This window comes from Cavia porcellus, unplaced genomic scaffold (assembly GCF_034190915.1).
Source record: "Cavia porcellus strain 051 isolate PalLab524CR breed Dunkin Hartley unplaced genomic scaffold, mCavPor4.1 scaffold_2, whole genome shotgun sequence".
In the NCBI taxonomy this organism is placed as follows: domain Eukaryota; kingdom Metazoa; phylum Chordata; class Mammalia; order Rodentia; family Caviidae; genus Cavia; species Cavia porcellus.
Window position 1 is genome coordinate 76,845,821 of NW_026947485.1, and position 15,876 is coordinate 76,861,696.

Below are 15,876 nucleotides of genomic sequence, written 5' to 3' on the forward strand. Positions count from 1 at the left end.
CCTACAATGCATGCAGGCACTCTTAATCTTTGTCTTCCCTTTAAGAATGAAGTTGCAGAAGATCTGGGAAAGTGACTGGGTAACTTCATCATTAAATGACAGAATCCACCTGATTTAAGGACTACTTACTTGTCCTTTACAGCTGGTATCCTGTATGAGAACACATAGCTCTTCTTGGCCTGGGACTCAACCTGTCCTGCCACTCTGCTTGCTTCTACTTGCAAATCTTTTTCTCTTCCCAGATGAGAGAGCAGGCAGTGATGGGAAAGCCATAGGCATGGCATCAGATGTCCCAGGCCTTCATCTGCCAGGTGGAGGGCGACTGCCAGCGGAACATGGGAAGCCAGCATACGGGGATCTGGAGGATGCTGGTGACTCTGGGGGTGGGTGCTAGGTATACATGACCCTAAGCAAAGGAAGATGTGGCGGGGTCAGAGGAGGGGAACAGAGTAACCTAGGGCAATACCCAAGTAAGCCTTGTTAGCTTGCCATGCTATCAGACTCAGAGGAAATAAAACACTTAGAGTCCCAAAAGGTAGGATTTACAGGGCATAAGAGACTAGAAAGAAAAAAGAGAGAAAGAATAGTGAAGAAAAAAAAATTTCTGACATTCCTCCTTTCACTGGAGAGTGTGTCAGTGACATCTAAAAGACATTATCCAAAAGACCAAGTGTCATGGCACATACTTGTAACCCCAACATTTGAGAAATTGAGGCAGGAAGATTACTATGAGTTTGGAGCCACCCTGGGATCCATAGTGAGCTTAAGGCCAGCCAGAACTATATAGCAAGACCCTGTTGAAAAAACAAGAGATATTATTCTAGATATTATTTCTTAACATACACATGCAAAAGAGGTCTCATGGCATTTTCTCTCTCTTCCTCTCATTCATAGCTGACAAAAAGTTTACCCGGAAGCCACCTCGATTTTCCTGTCTTCTGCCAGATCCACGAGAACTAATTGAAATTAAAAACAAAAAAAAGGTACATACATATACATATTTCCCCGAGTTCAGCCTCTGTCCATCTGCCTGGATGTGCTTTGTAGGATTTCTATCCCAGAGGATGAGGATGAGGGGGATTCTAGCAGTTCAGTGTGCAGTTTTCTGAGACTAGGCTTTGGGCTTACTGCGCTTTCCGCAACTTCCATGTTCCTTTGAAGAGCTTCCCTTGTTCCTAAGCTATGGAGGTGAGCAGTGCTGTTATTTGCTCCTGGGCAAATGCTGTTCCAGCTGACAGCCATATTATGGGTGGTGGTGGCAGGAGCCCTGGGAGCTTGTGTCATGTGAGTCACCGAAGTTATTGGTCATCTCTAGCTCTGGTGTGATGATTAGCAATAAAAGGGAATTGACATTTATTCTGGTGCTTTAGTAAAGTTCGGATACTGCTTGTGCTTTTGGTTTTCTTAACATACACACCAAAAAACCCCACAACTTTCTGTTTAACCCTTTTCTCCTCTTATTGCCAGCCTAAATGACTTTGGCTTATGTGTGACCTTCATTACAAAGGTGTAACGTAACACGCAAAGAACAGAGTGATTATCACAGTTAGTTCATCTTGTCCTTCAAACCCAGGGCCTTAAGAGCTATACAACCAAAGAATGAAGGAAAAGCCAAGCCAAGCTAAAAACAGGATGCTGGCTTTCAGTAGATGCCAGGGATGAATATAAAACTGAAATAAATCCTCTAGTCTCTTCTATTTGTTCTCTCATTCCTAATTTAGAGAGGAGGAGCTGTTCTATACATCTTGTACCCTCAGAAAAAGACTGATAAAGAGCTCCTCAGTCACTACTGATGACACAGAGAGATAAAGGAGAGATAGGGCTGCTATGACCCAGGCTTCATTGTGGAGTCATCCCAGCCTGTTAATCCCAGCACTTAGGAGGCTGAAACCAGAAGATCACCTTGAGTTCGAGTTCAGCCTCAGATGATGTAGTGAGTTCAAGGCCACCCTGAACTACATAGCAAGATCTTGTCTCAAAAAACGAAAAGAAAACCATGTCTTAGGAGCCCACTAGGTGGCCAGCTGTAGGCTGTGGAAGAGTATAGCCTGTTTTGGTCTGGTCTTTCTCCTCCAGCTACTAATCACTGGCACAGAGCAGTTCAACCAGAAACCAAAGAAAGGGATCCAGTTTCTGCAGGAAAAAGGTCTCCTCACCATCCCAATGGACAATGCAGAGGTAGCCCAGTGGCTCCGTGAGAACCCTCGACTGGATAAGAAAATGATTGGAGAGTTTGTGAGTGACCGCAAAAACATTGACCTGTTGGAAAGTTTTGTGAGGTGAGGAAACTACAAGAAATGTGAGGGCTAAGAGTGTAGCTCAGGGTAGAGCTCTTGCCTAGCATGCACAAGGCCCTGGATTTGATCCCCATTTCTGCAAAAGGAAGAAAGAAATGTGGTATATAGATGGTAGTCAACTGGGGGGTCAGTACCTCCCTTCCTCAAAGTGGTCTCTCTCCATTCCTGATGATGACCAGGTCACACATTCTGTTTCTTTCCTTCCTTTTTAGCTGTCAGATCTGAAAGAACCCTGTGATAAGTGCTAAGGTTAGGTACTGTATTAAGGATAGCCAGGAGATATTGCCCCTATGCCAGATCCTTTAGTTTTCTCTCTTCTAGGTGAGAAAAAGTTAGGGGACTGTGGCTAATAGAACCCAGCGTATCTCACTCCACTTCCAGCCTCTTCATCCTGCCTCTTTTTGTCCAGCACCTTTAGCTTTCAGGGTCTTCGGCTTGATGAAGCTCTCCGCCTCTACCTGGAAGCCTTCCGTTTGCCTGGGGAAGCACCAGTCATCCACAGGTTATTGGAGGTGTTCACGGAGCACTGGAGGGTGAGTGGGAATGGCAGAGGCTGGACCCAAGATCCCAGGTCGGTCAGTTTGAGGGTTTTTTGTAGCCCCCAACTTAAAAAAACAAAAACAAAAAAAATAGCTGCTGTCTCCTAAGAAGGCTTAGAGCAACATCATTGAGCTTTCTGTGGAAAGGACAACAGCTTCTGTGAAGAAGTTAGCAAGAGGTTGGCTGTTTTCTGAGTGGTACCTCTCTCTGTGAACCACACTGACCAGTAGGTTGGTAGAGAGGGTTTCATTGGCCAGTGAAAGGTATTGACAATGGTGGGGTCTTTGCTTTTTCAGAATTGTAATGGCTCCCCATTTGCCAATAGCGATGCCTGCTTTGCCCTGGCCTATGCTGTCATCATGCTTAACACCGACCAGCACAACCACAACGTTCGCAAACAGAATGCACCCATGACCTTGGAGGTAAGCGTGGCTCTCAGGCAAGGTAAAGAAGACCCAGCACACCTTTGGAGCTGGAAAGATTTCTACTTGCCATGGTAGACAGGGTTCTGTCCAGAAGAACCAGGGAAGGCTGGCCAATACAGGTGAACCGGGGTGGGAAAATGAATTCTATCACCTAGTAGTTTCCAAGTCTCATTTACCACAGAGCAGACCTAGAGTTCTTTAGGTGGGACTTCAGCTCTGGTACAAGAGGGAAAAACTTACTGACCTGTCTCTAGGAGTTTCGTAAAAACCTAAAAGGTGTGAATGGAGGCAAAGACTTTGAGCAAGACATCCTCGAGGACATGTACCATGCCATCAAGTGAGTATACATGGAAGGTAGTATACTGTCTCTGTTAAGGAGACACACATCAGGCTGTGGTGCCTCATATGCCCTGGGGTTAAGCTGGATGCCCACTTTCTGCCCACTCATTTCTTCCCTAGAGAGGCCCAAACAACATGGGTCTCTAGTACTCTAGGCCAAGGACAAACTGTTTCTTATGTTTTACTTACTTATTTTTTAAATACAATGAAGATAGAGCCCAGGGCCTCCTACATGCTGCATTCTCCACCCAAATGGCTTCTTTGAGCAGGATATCATGGCCCATTTCCTGAACCGAAAGCAGTTAGGTTTTCCTATCTAGCTTACAAGATGCATTCTCTGGCTAGAAGATGGTCACTGGGGGATGAATACTCTTAACTCATTTAGAGATCAGAGTCAGAGATTAGGCACTTTTCTGCAAATTATAGAGAATAGAATCTGTTTAATCCCCTAATACCCAAAAAGAACATGAACTTTTATGACAGAATTGAGGTCCCCAGCCAGGTATGGTAGCTCATACCTGTAATCCCAGCACTCGAGAGGCTGAGGCAGGAGGATCACTGAGAGTTCAAGACTAGCCTAGGCTACAAAGTGAGCTGAAGGCCAGCCTGAACTGCATAGAGAGACCCCTCTCAAAAAGACAAAAAACAAACAAAAAAACTGAAGGCCTCACTTAAAGACAGGATATTGTGGGGCTTTTCCTTCCCAACCTACTCATGAGTAGCGAACAGACCCCTGAGTTGCAATTTCAGTGACCTCATATTGATGGAAGATGCTTGCCTAGGCAAAGCCCCTGGCCTGTTTAGCAACAGTCAGGTTCACAGCAATACAGCTGTTCCTTCCCTTGCCCCCTGACAGGAATGAGGAAATTGTGATGCCCGAGGAGCAGACAGGCTTGGTACGGGAAAACTATGTCTGGAATGTGCTGCTTCATCGAGGTGCCACTCCTGAGGGCATATTTCTACTAGTGCCTCCTGGCAGCTACGATCTGGACCTCTTCACTATGACCTGGGGCCCCACCATTGCTGCTCTCTCTTATGTCTTTGACAAAAGCCTTGAGGAGCCAATCATCCAGAAAGCCATCTCTGGCTTCAGGTAGCCCACTCTGGCCTTAGTCTTGACCTTCTCCTACCTCTCTGAGCTAACACGTTTGCCTCCATGCCTCTTTAACTCCTGCCCTGTCCTTAGAATGGGGTTGCTACTGAGTTTGTGGAGGAGGCTAAGGCTTGAGAAGAAACCTATCCAAGTCTCCTCAGGGATTTGGAAGGGCTGCCTAGCCTTCCAGTGACTTTGTTTCTGTGTTGGGGGTGACATTACAGGAAGTGTGCCATGATTTCTGCCCACTATGGCCTCAGCGATGTATTTGACAATCTCATCATCTCTCTGTGCAAATTCACGGCTCTCAGCAGTGAGGTGAGTTGGGGCAGGAACTGTACTTGGATTTCCAGGAGGACCTGTGTTATAGCCATGGTTTACCTCTGTCTGCACCCACTTCCTTGATTATACCCAATGTAGGCCATTTTTGTCTTCCACACTGTGGAGTAAGAATAGTGTTACCTCATTTAAAGAAATGCAAAAGGAGATGCAATAGTAAGAAAGACCTAACCAGGTCAGCCCTTCCCACCAGTATTATAGGGGATTGAAACAAAGCTAGATGTCCCCTCAGGAAATCAGAGACAGAGGCCTACGGGTCTTCTTTGCACATATTGTAATAGGCACCCAGCTTCTTCTCATCCTCTTTTCCAGTCTATTGAGAACCTGCCCACTGTATTTGGAAGCAACCCTAAGGCCCACATTGCAGCCAAAACAGTATTTCATCTGGCCCATCGTCATGGTGACATCCTGCGGGAGGGCTGGAAGAATATCATGGAGGCCATGCTGCAGCTTTTCCGAACTCAACTGCTGCCCAAGGCTATGGTGGAGGTAATTCTTGGTAGACTGCTCCTTAAGAAAGTGAGAACGGCAGCACTGTGTGCTGTCAGTGTAGAGACCTGATTAAGAATAACACTGAGGGGGCTGGGGATTTAGCTCAGCGGCATAAGCACCTGCCTTGCAAGCAGGTGATCGTGAGTTCAATCCCCGGTACTAATAAAAAATAAATAAATAAATAACACTGAGTCTGAGGCCTGCCAGAGCTTACCAGACACCTCAAATGTAATGCCACGAATTATGGAAGTAGCTGTAAAGGAAGGCTGATAGAAGCTGTGTCACTTACCACTGGGAGGGGCTGCAGTAGTGCTAGGACAGAGGCCACAGGAAAAAATCCAGAGAACTTTACCTGAGGATTAAAAAAGGCAGAGGACATATGGAAAGAAACTTTTCTTGGCCTACTTTTCCAGGTAGAAGATTTTGTAGATCCCAATGGCAAGATATCTCTCCAGCGAGAAGAGACACCATCAAACCGGTAAGGGCCAGCAAGTGGCTGAGGCCCTTGAGGAGGGAGGATCAGCACCTGTGGCTCACCAGGACATGGGACCTCTTTTTACAGAGGAGAGTCAACAGTACTGAGCTTTGTGAGCTGGCTGACCCTGAGTGGCCCTGAGCAGTCTAGCATGCGGGGTCCATCCACTGAGAACCAAGAGGCCAAGAGAGCGGCCTTGGACTGTATCAAGGTAACCTCAAAAGCCTAGGCATCTCCCTGCTGGACAGATGCTGCCATGTGACCTGAAAAAAAGAATCATGCAGGCCTGTGACCAAAATGGCTCTGTCTTGCCCCTCTTCTCTACAGCCCTTGTCACAGGGCCCTTCTCTCTTATACCCCCTTTAGCAATGTGATCCAGAAAAGATGATCACGGAGAGCAAGTTCCTCCAACTTGAGTCCCTGCAGGAGCTCATGAAGGTACAGGGCAGAGAAAGATAAAATGGCTGAGTCTTACGGGTGGCAGCCGGCCGTGTGTGCCTCAATTTCTGTTGGAGCAGAGATAGCAGACAGCTCCTTCATGCCTTCTCTCCTGCTGCTTCTCCACCCTAGGCTCTGGTCTCAGTGACACCAGATGAAGAGATGTATGACGAGGAAGATGCTGCTTTCTGTCTGGAGATGCTGCTAAGGATTGTGCTGGAAAATAGGTAAGAGAAGGCAGATGTGGGCAGACCCTCCAAAGGATGAAAGATATCTTGCCAGTTGGTAACTGGAAAAGAAATACATGAAATAAGGTGGTCAGGGGAAAGCTTGCCCACTATACCATCTGCTTAGGGTTCCAGGAGCCATGAAAAGCCTGAGAAACTTCTGCGCAGTAGCCGCTCCACCTGAGATAACCTTTATCCCTCTTGTTCTCAGAGACCGTGTAGGCTGCGTGTGGCAGACTGTTCGAGACCATCTCTACCACCTCTGTGTCCAAGCACAAGATTTCTGCTTCCTTGTGGAGCGGGCAGTGGTAGGGTTGCTGCGCCTGGCCATTCGCCTGCTCCGGAGAGAAGAGATCAGTGGCCAGGTAAGCAGAGCACATCGGGGAGAGTGGGCAGGTATGCAAGTACTATGGCCTCAGTGTCAGTCATGGATATGGCCTCAGGCAGAGTGTACATTTAACATGCCTAACGTGAGCCCACAGCAACCATGGAACCAGCACAGTCTTAACAGTTGTCACTAGACAGGAACCTGGAATTATCCCAAGCAGGAGGCTACTGCCTTGTACCTAAGCAGAGTTCTCTGAGTCTGCTGTATAGGGTTAAATGACTGCTGTCTGCCTTTGTACTCATCTTAGCTCAGTACCTCTTAGTTCATATGCCTAGGGCCCTCCTGCAATCCCTTGGCTGAACTACAATATACAACAATAAGTATAGAACTATTAAGTGACACAGCCGGTGTGGTGGTGCACGCCTATAATCCCAGCACTCTGGAGGCTGAGGCAAGAGGATTTCTGTGAGTTCAAAGCCAGTCTGGGCTACATAGCAAGACTCTGTCTCAAAAAGAAAAAAAGGAAGAAAAAGAATAAATGAGTTCACATGATCAGTACATGAAAAATTAATCATATGTTCTCATGCTAAAAATGAACATGAAAACTAAAATTAAAAATAGAATACCAAACTTACAATGCCTCAAATAAAGTGAAATGTTAAGATATACACCTAACAAGACAAGGATTTGTATAGGATTTATATGTTGAAAATTACAAAATGCTCATTAAAGGAATCCAAGAAGACCTAAATAAATGAAAAGGCCATGTGGTAGAACATGTCTGTAATCCCAGCACCTATAAGGCTGAGGCAGAAAAAAATCATGATTTCAAGGCCAGCCTGAGGGCTGGGGATTTAGCTCAGCGGTATAAGCTCCTGCCTTGCAAGCATGTGGTCCTAAGTTCGATCTTTGGTACTGGTAAAAAAAAAAGAAAAGACCAGCCTGGGCCACACAGTTTGTAGCCAGACTAGCCTGGATAGCAAAACCCCGTCTCAAATAAACAAATGAGTGATGAAAGATACCATGTTGGTAGATAAAAGACTCAACATAGTAAAGATGCCAGTTCTTCCCAAATCAATCTCTGTGTTAGTGCAGCTCCTGTAAAATCCCAGCAAGGAGCCAGGTATGGTGGCTAATCTCAGAATTCAGAAAGCTGAGGCAGGAGAATCACTACAGATTCAAGGCAAAACTGGACTATATATAGTGAGTTCAAGGCTAGGCTGCACTACAGAGCAAAACTCTGTCTCAAAATACAAGGGACTGGGGATTTAGCTCACAAGAATGTTTGTCAATCAAGTGGAAGGCCCTGGGTTCAGTTTTCAGCACCAAAAAATTAAAAAGCTTGAAAAAAAGACAAGACCAAAAAAGTCCCAGTGTTTCTTATAGACATAGAAAAGCTTGTCCTAAATTTTTGATTTTGTTTTTTTGAGGAAGGTTCTCACAGTGTAGTTGAAGCTGGCCCGCTTTGAATGCGCCATGTAGCGTGAACTCACAGCCATCCTCCTGCTTTAGGCTACCAACTCTTGGAATTATAGGCATGTGCCCACTGCACCCTGCTCAAATCCTAAAATTTAGATGGCAAGGCATCAGCTCTAGAATAGCCGAACATTTGACAAGCCGAACATTTGGCCTGAAGAAGTTGGTGGGGGAGGAGACCAGAAGGGCACCTTCCCTACGCCTGCTGCCTGCCGCCCCAGGTGCTGCACTCCTTGCGCATCTTGCTGCTGATGAAGCCCAGCGTGCTCTCCAGAGTTAGCCACCAGGTTGCGTACGGACTCCATGAACTCCTCAAGACCAATGCAGCCAACATCCACTCATGCGAAGACTGGGCCACGCTCTTTGCCCTGCTGGAGTGCATCGGCTCTGGCGTAAAGCCCCCCGCCTCCCTGCAGGCACCAGGCACAGCTGACGCACCTGATGCTGGTAAGCCCTTTGCCAGAGAGTTACTGACAGACAGACAGCTCTGGCCCCAGTGCTTGGGCCAGGCAGGCAACATCTGCCTATGGCATTCAGTGAATGAAACATGGCCGCTTTCTGCCAGCTGCTTCCAGAGTTCTTAGTGTCTGCTGGCCAATATGTACAAGTTAAATAGTATGAAGCAGGTAGGCAATGCAGAAGGCTATGAAGCTGAAGCTGAGGGCCATTTTCTAAAAAACAATGACTTCGCCACCACCCCTTTCTCTGACAGCTGCTGCTAAATGCCATTGGGAGCCCAAATTAGTCTGCAACTCTGTTTAGTCAAGAGAAAAGCTGTCCAGGCCTCTGCCCTCTGGTGATATGGCTGAAAGGAAGCCAGCCAGAGAGAGGAGGCCAGGCCTCCGCACCTTTCTTCTGAGCCTAAATTCTTTTGTCCCAGGACCCCATCCATACCCTGACTCTGCCCTTCTCCCTGTCTGATTTAGGGGCCCAGTCAGACAGTGAGCTCCCATCCTACCATCAGACCGATGTGAGCCTCGACCGAGGGTACACTTCTGACTCGGAAGTCTACACTGACCATGGCAGGCCTGGCAAGATGCACCGATCAGCCACGGATGCTGATGTTGTCAGCAGTGGCTGGCTAATGGTGAGTGAGGATACAAGAGGTGGTATTTGGCTATTCTAGAGGTGGATGAGTCTGAGGGAGACTCCTGGTCCTCAAGAGGGCATGTGAGGAGAAAAGAGGTCATGCCTGAGTCCCTGGCTTGTTCCCTGTGTACTTTACAGGTGGGGAAGGATGACATTGACAGCTCCAAGCCAGGGCCAGGGCCCAGCTGGCCAGGCTCTTCACCCCTGGTCAATCAGTATAGCCTCACAGTGGGACTGGACCTAGGGCCACATGACACCAAGTCCCTGCTTAAGTGTGTGGAATCCCTGTCCTTCATCGTACGTGATGCTGCCCACATTACCCCTGACAACTTTGAGCTCTGTGTCAAGACTCTGCGCATCTTCGTGGAGGCCAGTCTCAATGGTGGTGGGTTGCTGTGGGGAGGGCAGCGGGGAGGGCCATGTGAGCCTGCAAAAGGGAGGGGGCCAGGAAGAAAAGCAGGGCATCTTTCTCTTGCACTTGGCTATGCAAATGTGACCTAGTCCGGCTCTGCTTAGGGTGCAAGTCCCAGGAGAAACGTGGCAAGAGTCACAAATATGACAACAAAGGGAACCGCTTTAAGAAGAAGCCCAAGGAGGGCTCCATGCTTCGGCGGCCTCGTACTTCCAGCCAGCATGCCACTCGGAGTGGGCATAGTGACGACGATGAAGATGAAGGTGTGCCTGCCAGCTACCACACAGTGTCTTTACAGGTCAGTCAGGACGTAAGTATGGCTGCCTTTACTTCCTTCCTTCCTTCCTGCACTGAGGCTGGGACCTGGGTGGAGCCAGGGAAGGTCAGGGCTAAGAGGAGGCCTGCATGTTCTGCCCACGCCTCGAGCACCTCCTCCCGTATTTCCCTTATCCACAACCACCTGGAAGCCTTTGCTTGGTAAAATATATGTTTAAGTTAAAGTTTATTTCTTGAGTAGATTATCTGTGTACATAGTACAAAGTTCAAAAGGTACATAAAGGAAAATTGATAAAAGTAAATTTCCATTCCAATCTCCAGCCACTAACTTCTTTTCACTAGAGGGCACACATATCACGAGTTTTTTGTTTTTGTTTTTGTTTTTAAGTCGGTACCAGGGATCGAACTCACGACCACACGCTTGCAAGGCAGGCACTTATGCCGCTGAGCTAAACCCCCAGCCCCTTACTATGAGTTTCTTGTCTGTTCTTCTATATTTATTCTGTCTATTTAACTCATATAATACTGAATTTTTTTTTCTTTTTTTTGGTACTGGGGATCGAACTCACAGCTTCATGTTTACCAGGCAGGTGCTCATGCCACTGAACTAAATCCCTGACCCTATAATACTGATTTTTAAAGCCAAGCATATGATACACACCTGTTATCCCAGTCCTAGGGAAACTGAGGCAGGAAGATTGCAAATTCAAGGCCAGCCTGGACTACATAGTGAGTAGGACACTGTCTCAAAGAGAAAGCTCAAGAGAGTGTGCAGCTTTAAGAAAGATTGGTATGGGGCTGGGGATTTAGCTCAGTGGCTTAAGCGCCTGCCTGGCAAGCTCGAGGTCATGAGTTTGATCCCCTGCACAAAAAAAAAAAAAAGAAAGAAAGAAAGAAAGAAAGATTAGTACATAATGAAAGCACCAGCTGTATTCAATAGGAGAAATAGTGGGAAAACACTAATCACCAGAACTCAAAGAATCAAACTGCATCTAATGGCCTCAAAGAGTATATGTTTGAACTGAGCCTTTCAGATGATGTTGCATCTAGAAAGTTCAGTTTAGTTACTGAAGATGTTCAGAACACAAACTGCCCTAACTTCCATGGCATGGATCTCACCTGTGACAAAATATGTTCCATGGTCAAAAAATGGCAGACAGGGGTTTGGGGATTTAGCTCAGCGGCATAAGCGCCTGCCTTGCAAGCAGGCAGTCGTGAGTTCGATCCCTGGTACCAATAAAAAGGAAAAAGACAAAAAAAAAAAAAAAAAAAAAAAAAAAAAGGCAGACATCCATGGACATTTATGTTGAGATTACTATTATGTGCTTCATTTGTTCTGTGTTGCTTTTACTAAGAAACACAACAGCTACAACCTGTGGAAGAACTTGCCGGGCATGGAGGTGCATGACTATAATTCTAGCACTTGGGAGGCTGAGGCAGGAGGACTGCTGACAGTTAAGGCCAGACTGGGTTGTATAATGAATGTAAGGCCAGCGTGGATTATATAGCAAGACCCTGTCTGAAAAAAATGAAATAAAATAAAAATATAAAGAACCTACTATGGAAGACCTCTTCCACTTAGCACCAGCAGACAGGTCTGCCAAATCTAGGAAAAGAGCATAGAAATTGTGACTCTAGAGGTCCAGAAAAATGACTGAAAGGGAGTAGTCGATCAATTGACTGCAGACAGCACTGGGAAGGACACAGAAATCCTTGCCAGGCTGTTTTCCTCTTCATGATAGCCTTGTTAGGAAAGTACCAATGCTGCAGAAGCCCACGTTTGCATTAGGAAGATCCATGGAACCTTCTAGTCTGGGAGAGGTGCTGGGGATGAGGCTGACCCTGCACAGCTGACAGAAGCTGAGGGATGGGAATCAGTAGTGCAGGAGTCTGTTTAAAAATTACCAGTGACAAAATCCTGTTTGTGAAAATTGATTTTATGGTGATTTTTTTTCAATACTGAGCATTGCGCCCCAGGCCTCACACCTGCTACACTAGTGCATTGTGACTATAGGCACAGTGTCCACAATGAAGGTCACTCCCAGCCGTCCTTTTTTAAAAGACAGGGTCTAAGTTTCTTAGGCTGGCATTGAACTTATATATCTCAGCCTCCCAATTAGCTGGAATTACTATACAGCCATGCACCATTGCACCCAGCTGAGCTGAATTTATTTCACTAAATGGGGAAACAGTAGCCTTAAATAGAACAACTTTCGACAAACAGTGGAAACTTGAAAATACTTATCTGGCTGGACGACGCACGCGAATCTCTGAGCTGAGCTTGTTTTTAAATGAAATTAACAAAATGAGGCTCACTGTGTCATCAGAAAGAGAATTGAAGTGAAAGTTCCTTTCTCATAGTGATTGCGTGCTATTAAATCTTGGTCCACACATCTACAATCTCCCCTACTGATTCCTAACTCTGAGAAACAGCCTGATCTGGAGCAACCAGCTCATCCAGTTGAGACAAAAGGACTATCAATACAGTTTAACATTAAGGAATTCTTTACTCTTTTCTGTAATGTGTTGATGTGTGTAATAAAAAGTAAAAGATTAATTGGAAAAAATGGGGGAGTACAGAGTGGCTGGTGCCAAAGACCTTGAGGACTTAGTCGCAGACAGTGAGGGGAGGGTGGGAAGGGGCCCAGCAGGTCTCATCCCACTCATGACCTACCCTCTCCTGTGATCCCAGTTACTAGACCTGATGCACACCTTGCACACACGAGCAGCCTCTATCTACAGCTCGTGGGCAGAAGAACAGCGCCACCTGGAGACAGGTGGCCAGAAGATTGATGCAGATTCACGCACTCTCTGGGCCCACTGCTGGTGTCCTTTATTACAGGGTAAACGGAGACTGGGAGGGGAGGGCATAGGTGATGGTAAGCCTGGGGAGCCCAAGGCCAAATGCCCCTGGGAGCCTGACCCTGATCTTGCTCTCAGGCATTGCCTGCCTGTGCTGCGATGCCCGGCGCCAGGTCCGAATGCAGGCATTAACCTATCTACAGCGAGCTCTTCTGGTACATGACCTGCAAAAGCTGGATGCCCTGGAGTGGGAGTCCTGTTTTAACAAGGTAAAACTTTACCCTGGTCTTAAGGTAAAGTTTAAATCCAGGGAAAAGACAGCCCGAAGAGCACCTAATAGCTGTGTTCTACGTACTTTCGCTGCTGTCCTGTATGTACCCCACCTAGCCCCAGCTTTCTTGGGACAGAGCTACCCAATTGACCTGCTTGGGTGGCCTTGGGTTGTTTTCTTTTGTTATGTTTTATGCTGGCTTTTTGAGACAGGGTCTCACTGTATAGTCTAGGCTGGCCTTGAACTCATTATGTAGCCCAGACTGGCCTCAACCTCACAGCCTCCAAAAGGCTGGGATTCTAGGCGTGTACACCACACCCAGTGATGTTGAGTATTTACCTACCAGGTGCTGTTCCCTCTGCTGACCAAGCTCTTAGAAAACATCAGCCCAGCAGATGTGGGTGGGATGGAGGAGACTCGGATGAGGGCCTCCACACTCCTCTCAAAGGTACTGCTCACCCCCTTATCCCCACCTACTCTTCCCCACACCTGGCTTTTCCCAAGTTGGGAAGCCAGGGCTTCCAGTAGGATCTAAAGATGCAGTGTATGTGCTCAGGCCACCCTGCCATGGAGACTCAGCAGGACTCAGGGCAGTCTCTGATCCAGAGTTCCCACACGAGGTGGTGCAGGCCTGCTCTCTAGCCCTAGGACAGCTGCAAAGGGGTGCAGAGGGTTCTTGTGCTGCCCTTAACTGAAAGGCGCTGGTGGGCTGCAGGTCTTCCTACAGCACCTGTCTCCGCTGCTGTCGCTGTCCACCTTTGCAGCCCTCTGGCTCACCATCTTGGACTTCATGGACAAGTACATGCATGCAGGCTCCAGTGATTTACTGGTGAGAGGGCCCACCCAGCGCCCCCTTCCTCTGCCACCCACTGGGGAGACTCGCTGTCTCCTTGGCAACTGCTCCCCCTGTGACTCTTTGCTTGTCATGCCCCATGGCCTCCTGCAGTCAGAGGCCATCCCTGAATCACTGAAGAACATGCTTCTGGTGATGGACACAGCAGAGATTTTCCACAGTGCAGATGCACGAGGCAGTAGCCCCTCTGCTCTCTGGGAGATCACCTGGGAGCGCATTGACTGCTTTCTGCCACACCTACGCGATGAGCTCTTCAAGCAAACTGTCATCCAAGGTAGGGGGCTGGTCCAGCTTTACCACAGGGTCCCCAGAGCGGAACTCATTCTCCATGCCCCAAGTGGGTACAAAGACTGGTAGGCAGCCAGGGCTCTGCCAGAAAGAAAGCACTGAGTTACCCTCTGGATTCTCTGCCCATCCCAGACCCCCTGCCCACAGAGCCGCATGCCCCAAAACCTCTGGCCTCAGCCCACCTGACTCCTGCTGCTGGCGACCCCTGGACTCCTGGCCACCCACCTCCCACAGAGATACCCTCTGAGCTGGGGGCCTGTGGTAAGTCCCTTCAGGCCAGCCTGCTCGGGAGTGGGCAGGAAGCAGGACAGCCAAGGGGCCAGAGCAAGTTTGGAATCCCTGAAGAGCAGGGGTTAGCCCAATGAAGTTGGAGGAGGGCCCTGGAAAAGAAGTGCCCCTGAGGGGCTCTGGTAAAGACTAGACCACAGGGCTACAGTGAGGGAGGTACAAAGTAGACAGAAGACAGTTGAACCCTTGACATGAGTTTTGAGGGGAGACTCCCATCATTTTAGCCTTGGAGTGGGTGGGGAAGAAGGGAAGTTCAGGACTCCAGCTTCGGGGTGCAAGAGTTTTCCTTGCCAACAAGAGAGCCTGACTGCAGCCACTTTCCTCTTCTTACAGACCTGGAGAACCCCAAGGGCTCTAGAGCCACCTGCAGCAGCCCTCCTGGATCACCAGTGGCCTCCAGCCCAGCCTCAGATGGGCCTCCCCCACTGCCTCAGCCCCCGCTGATCCTGCAGCCTTTGGCCTCCCCCCTGCAGGTGGGCGTGCCACCCATGACTCTGCCCATCATCCTGAACCCTGCGCTTATCGAAGCCACCTCTCCTGTACCCCTCTTAGCCACACCCCGTCCTACAGACCCCATACCCACTTCTGAGGTCAACTAAGACAGATCCCTACACAATCAGGACCAGTACTTCCCACCAGGCCGTCCCTGGTCCTCTTTGACCTTCTGGGGGCCCCAGACTCTTCAGGCCCAACCTAAGCTGCTGTCATTGTCACTTGGGAGTAGAGGAAGGGCAACTTTCACAGCCCTTGTTGGAACCCACGTCAGACTGCAGGACTTCCTTCTCCTCTGTGCTCCATTCCTGAGGGTCCAACCTGAGTGTGTACGAGGTATTACCTGTGGTCTCTGCGTCCAGCCTGGCAGCACTGGGAGCATCACTGTGCCAGCCGTGCAGTGCCCAGCCCAGCCACTCTGCACTTTGCTCCTGCTCCCATCCTGTCTATCAGCCTCAGGCCATCTCCTCCGAAGCTTCCTTTAGCAATCAGCTGGTCAGTCTGGAGAGGCAATCGGCGCTATGGAGGTGGCAGGAAAGGCCTGATGGGGGGCTGCCTGGAGCAGCGTGTACATATGGAAAGCCAAGACAGCGGTGGACTTTTTACGATGTAATAAAGGTCTCAGTACCGACGCCA

General features: G+C 48.4%; 1 protein-coding gene across 15 annotated transcripts in view; it reads left to right on the forward strand.

The window, feature by feature from the left end:
• The window catches only part of Gbf1 (golgi brefeldin A resistant guanine nucleotide exchange factor 1), a 123,818-nt gene extending 107,942 nt beyond the window's left edge, over positions 1–15,876 (forward strand). For 8 of the 15 annotated variants that reach the window (XM_013158240.3, XM_013158238.3, XM_013158242.3 and 5 more), the window contains 25 exons: positions 243–383; positions 895–983; positions 2,077–2,279; positions 2,707–2,830; positions 3,134–3,259; positions 3,517–3,599; positions 4,458–4,694; positions 4,919–5,012; positions 5,346–5,522; positions 5,939–6,003; positions 6,088–6,211; positions 6,367–6,438; positions 6,571–6,665; positions 6,877–7,030; positions 8,691–8,916; positions 9,396–9,556; positions 9,697–9,943; positions 10,075–10,280; positions 12,939–13,089; positions 13,187–13,317; positions 13,666–13,767; positions 14,035–14,148; positions 14,266–14,446; positions 14,593–14,721; positions 15,082–15,876. In XM_013158240.3, coding sequence (XP_013013694.1) covers positions 243–383; positions 895–983; positions 2,077–2,279; positions 2,707–2,830; positions 3,134–3,259; positions 3,517–3,599; positions 4,458–4,694; positions 4,919–5,012; positions 5,346–5,522; positions 5,939–6,003; positions 6,088–6,211; positions 6,367–6,438; positions 6,571–6,665; positions 6,877–7,030; positions 8,691–8,916; positions 9,396–9,556; positions 9,697–9,943; positions 10,075–10,280; positions 12,939–13,089; positions 13,187–13,317; positions 13,666–13,767; positions 14,035–14,148; positions 14,266–14,446; positions 14,593–14,721; positions 15,082–15,347 — 3,698 coding nt within the window. In that variant the 3' untranslated portion in view covers positions 15,348–15,876. The remainder of the gene's footprint in view (positions 1–242; positions 384–894; positions 984–2,076; positions 2,280–2,706; positions 2,831–3,133; positions 3,260–3,516; positions 3,600–4,457; positions 4,695–4,918; positions 5,013–5,345; positions 5,523–5,938; positions 6,004–6,087; positions 6,212–6,366; positions 6,439–6,570; positions 6,666–6,876; positions 7,031–8,690; positions 8,917–9,395; positions 9,557–9,696; positions 9,944–10,074; positions 10,281–12,938; positions 13,090–13,186; positions 13,318–13,665; positions 13,768–14,034; positions 14,149–14,265; positions 14,447–14,592; positions 14,722–15,081) is intronic. The other 7 variants (XM_013158243.3, XM_063244595.1, XM_003474989.5 and 4 more) reach the window with 4 other exon arrangements.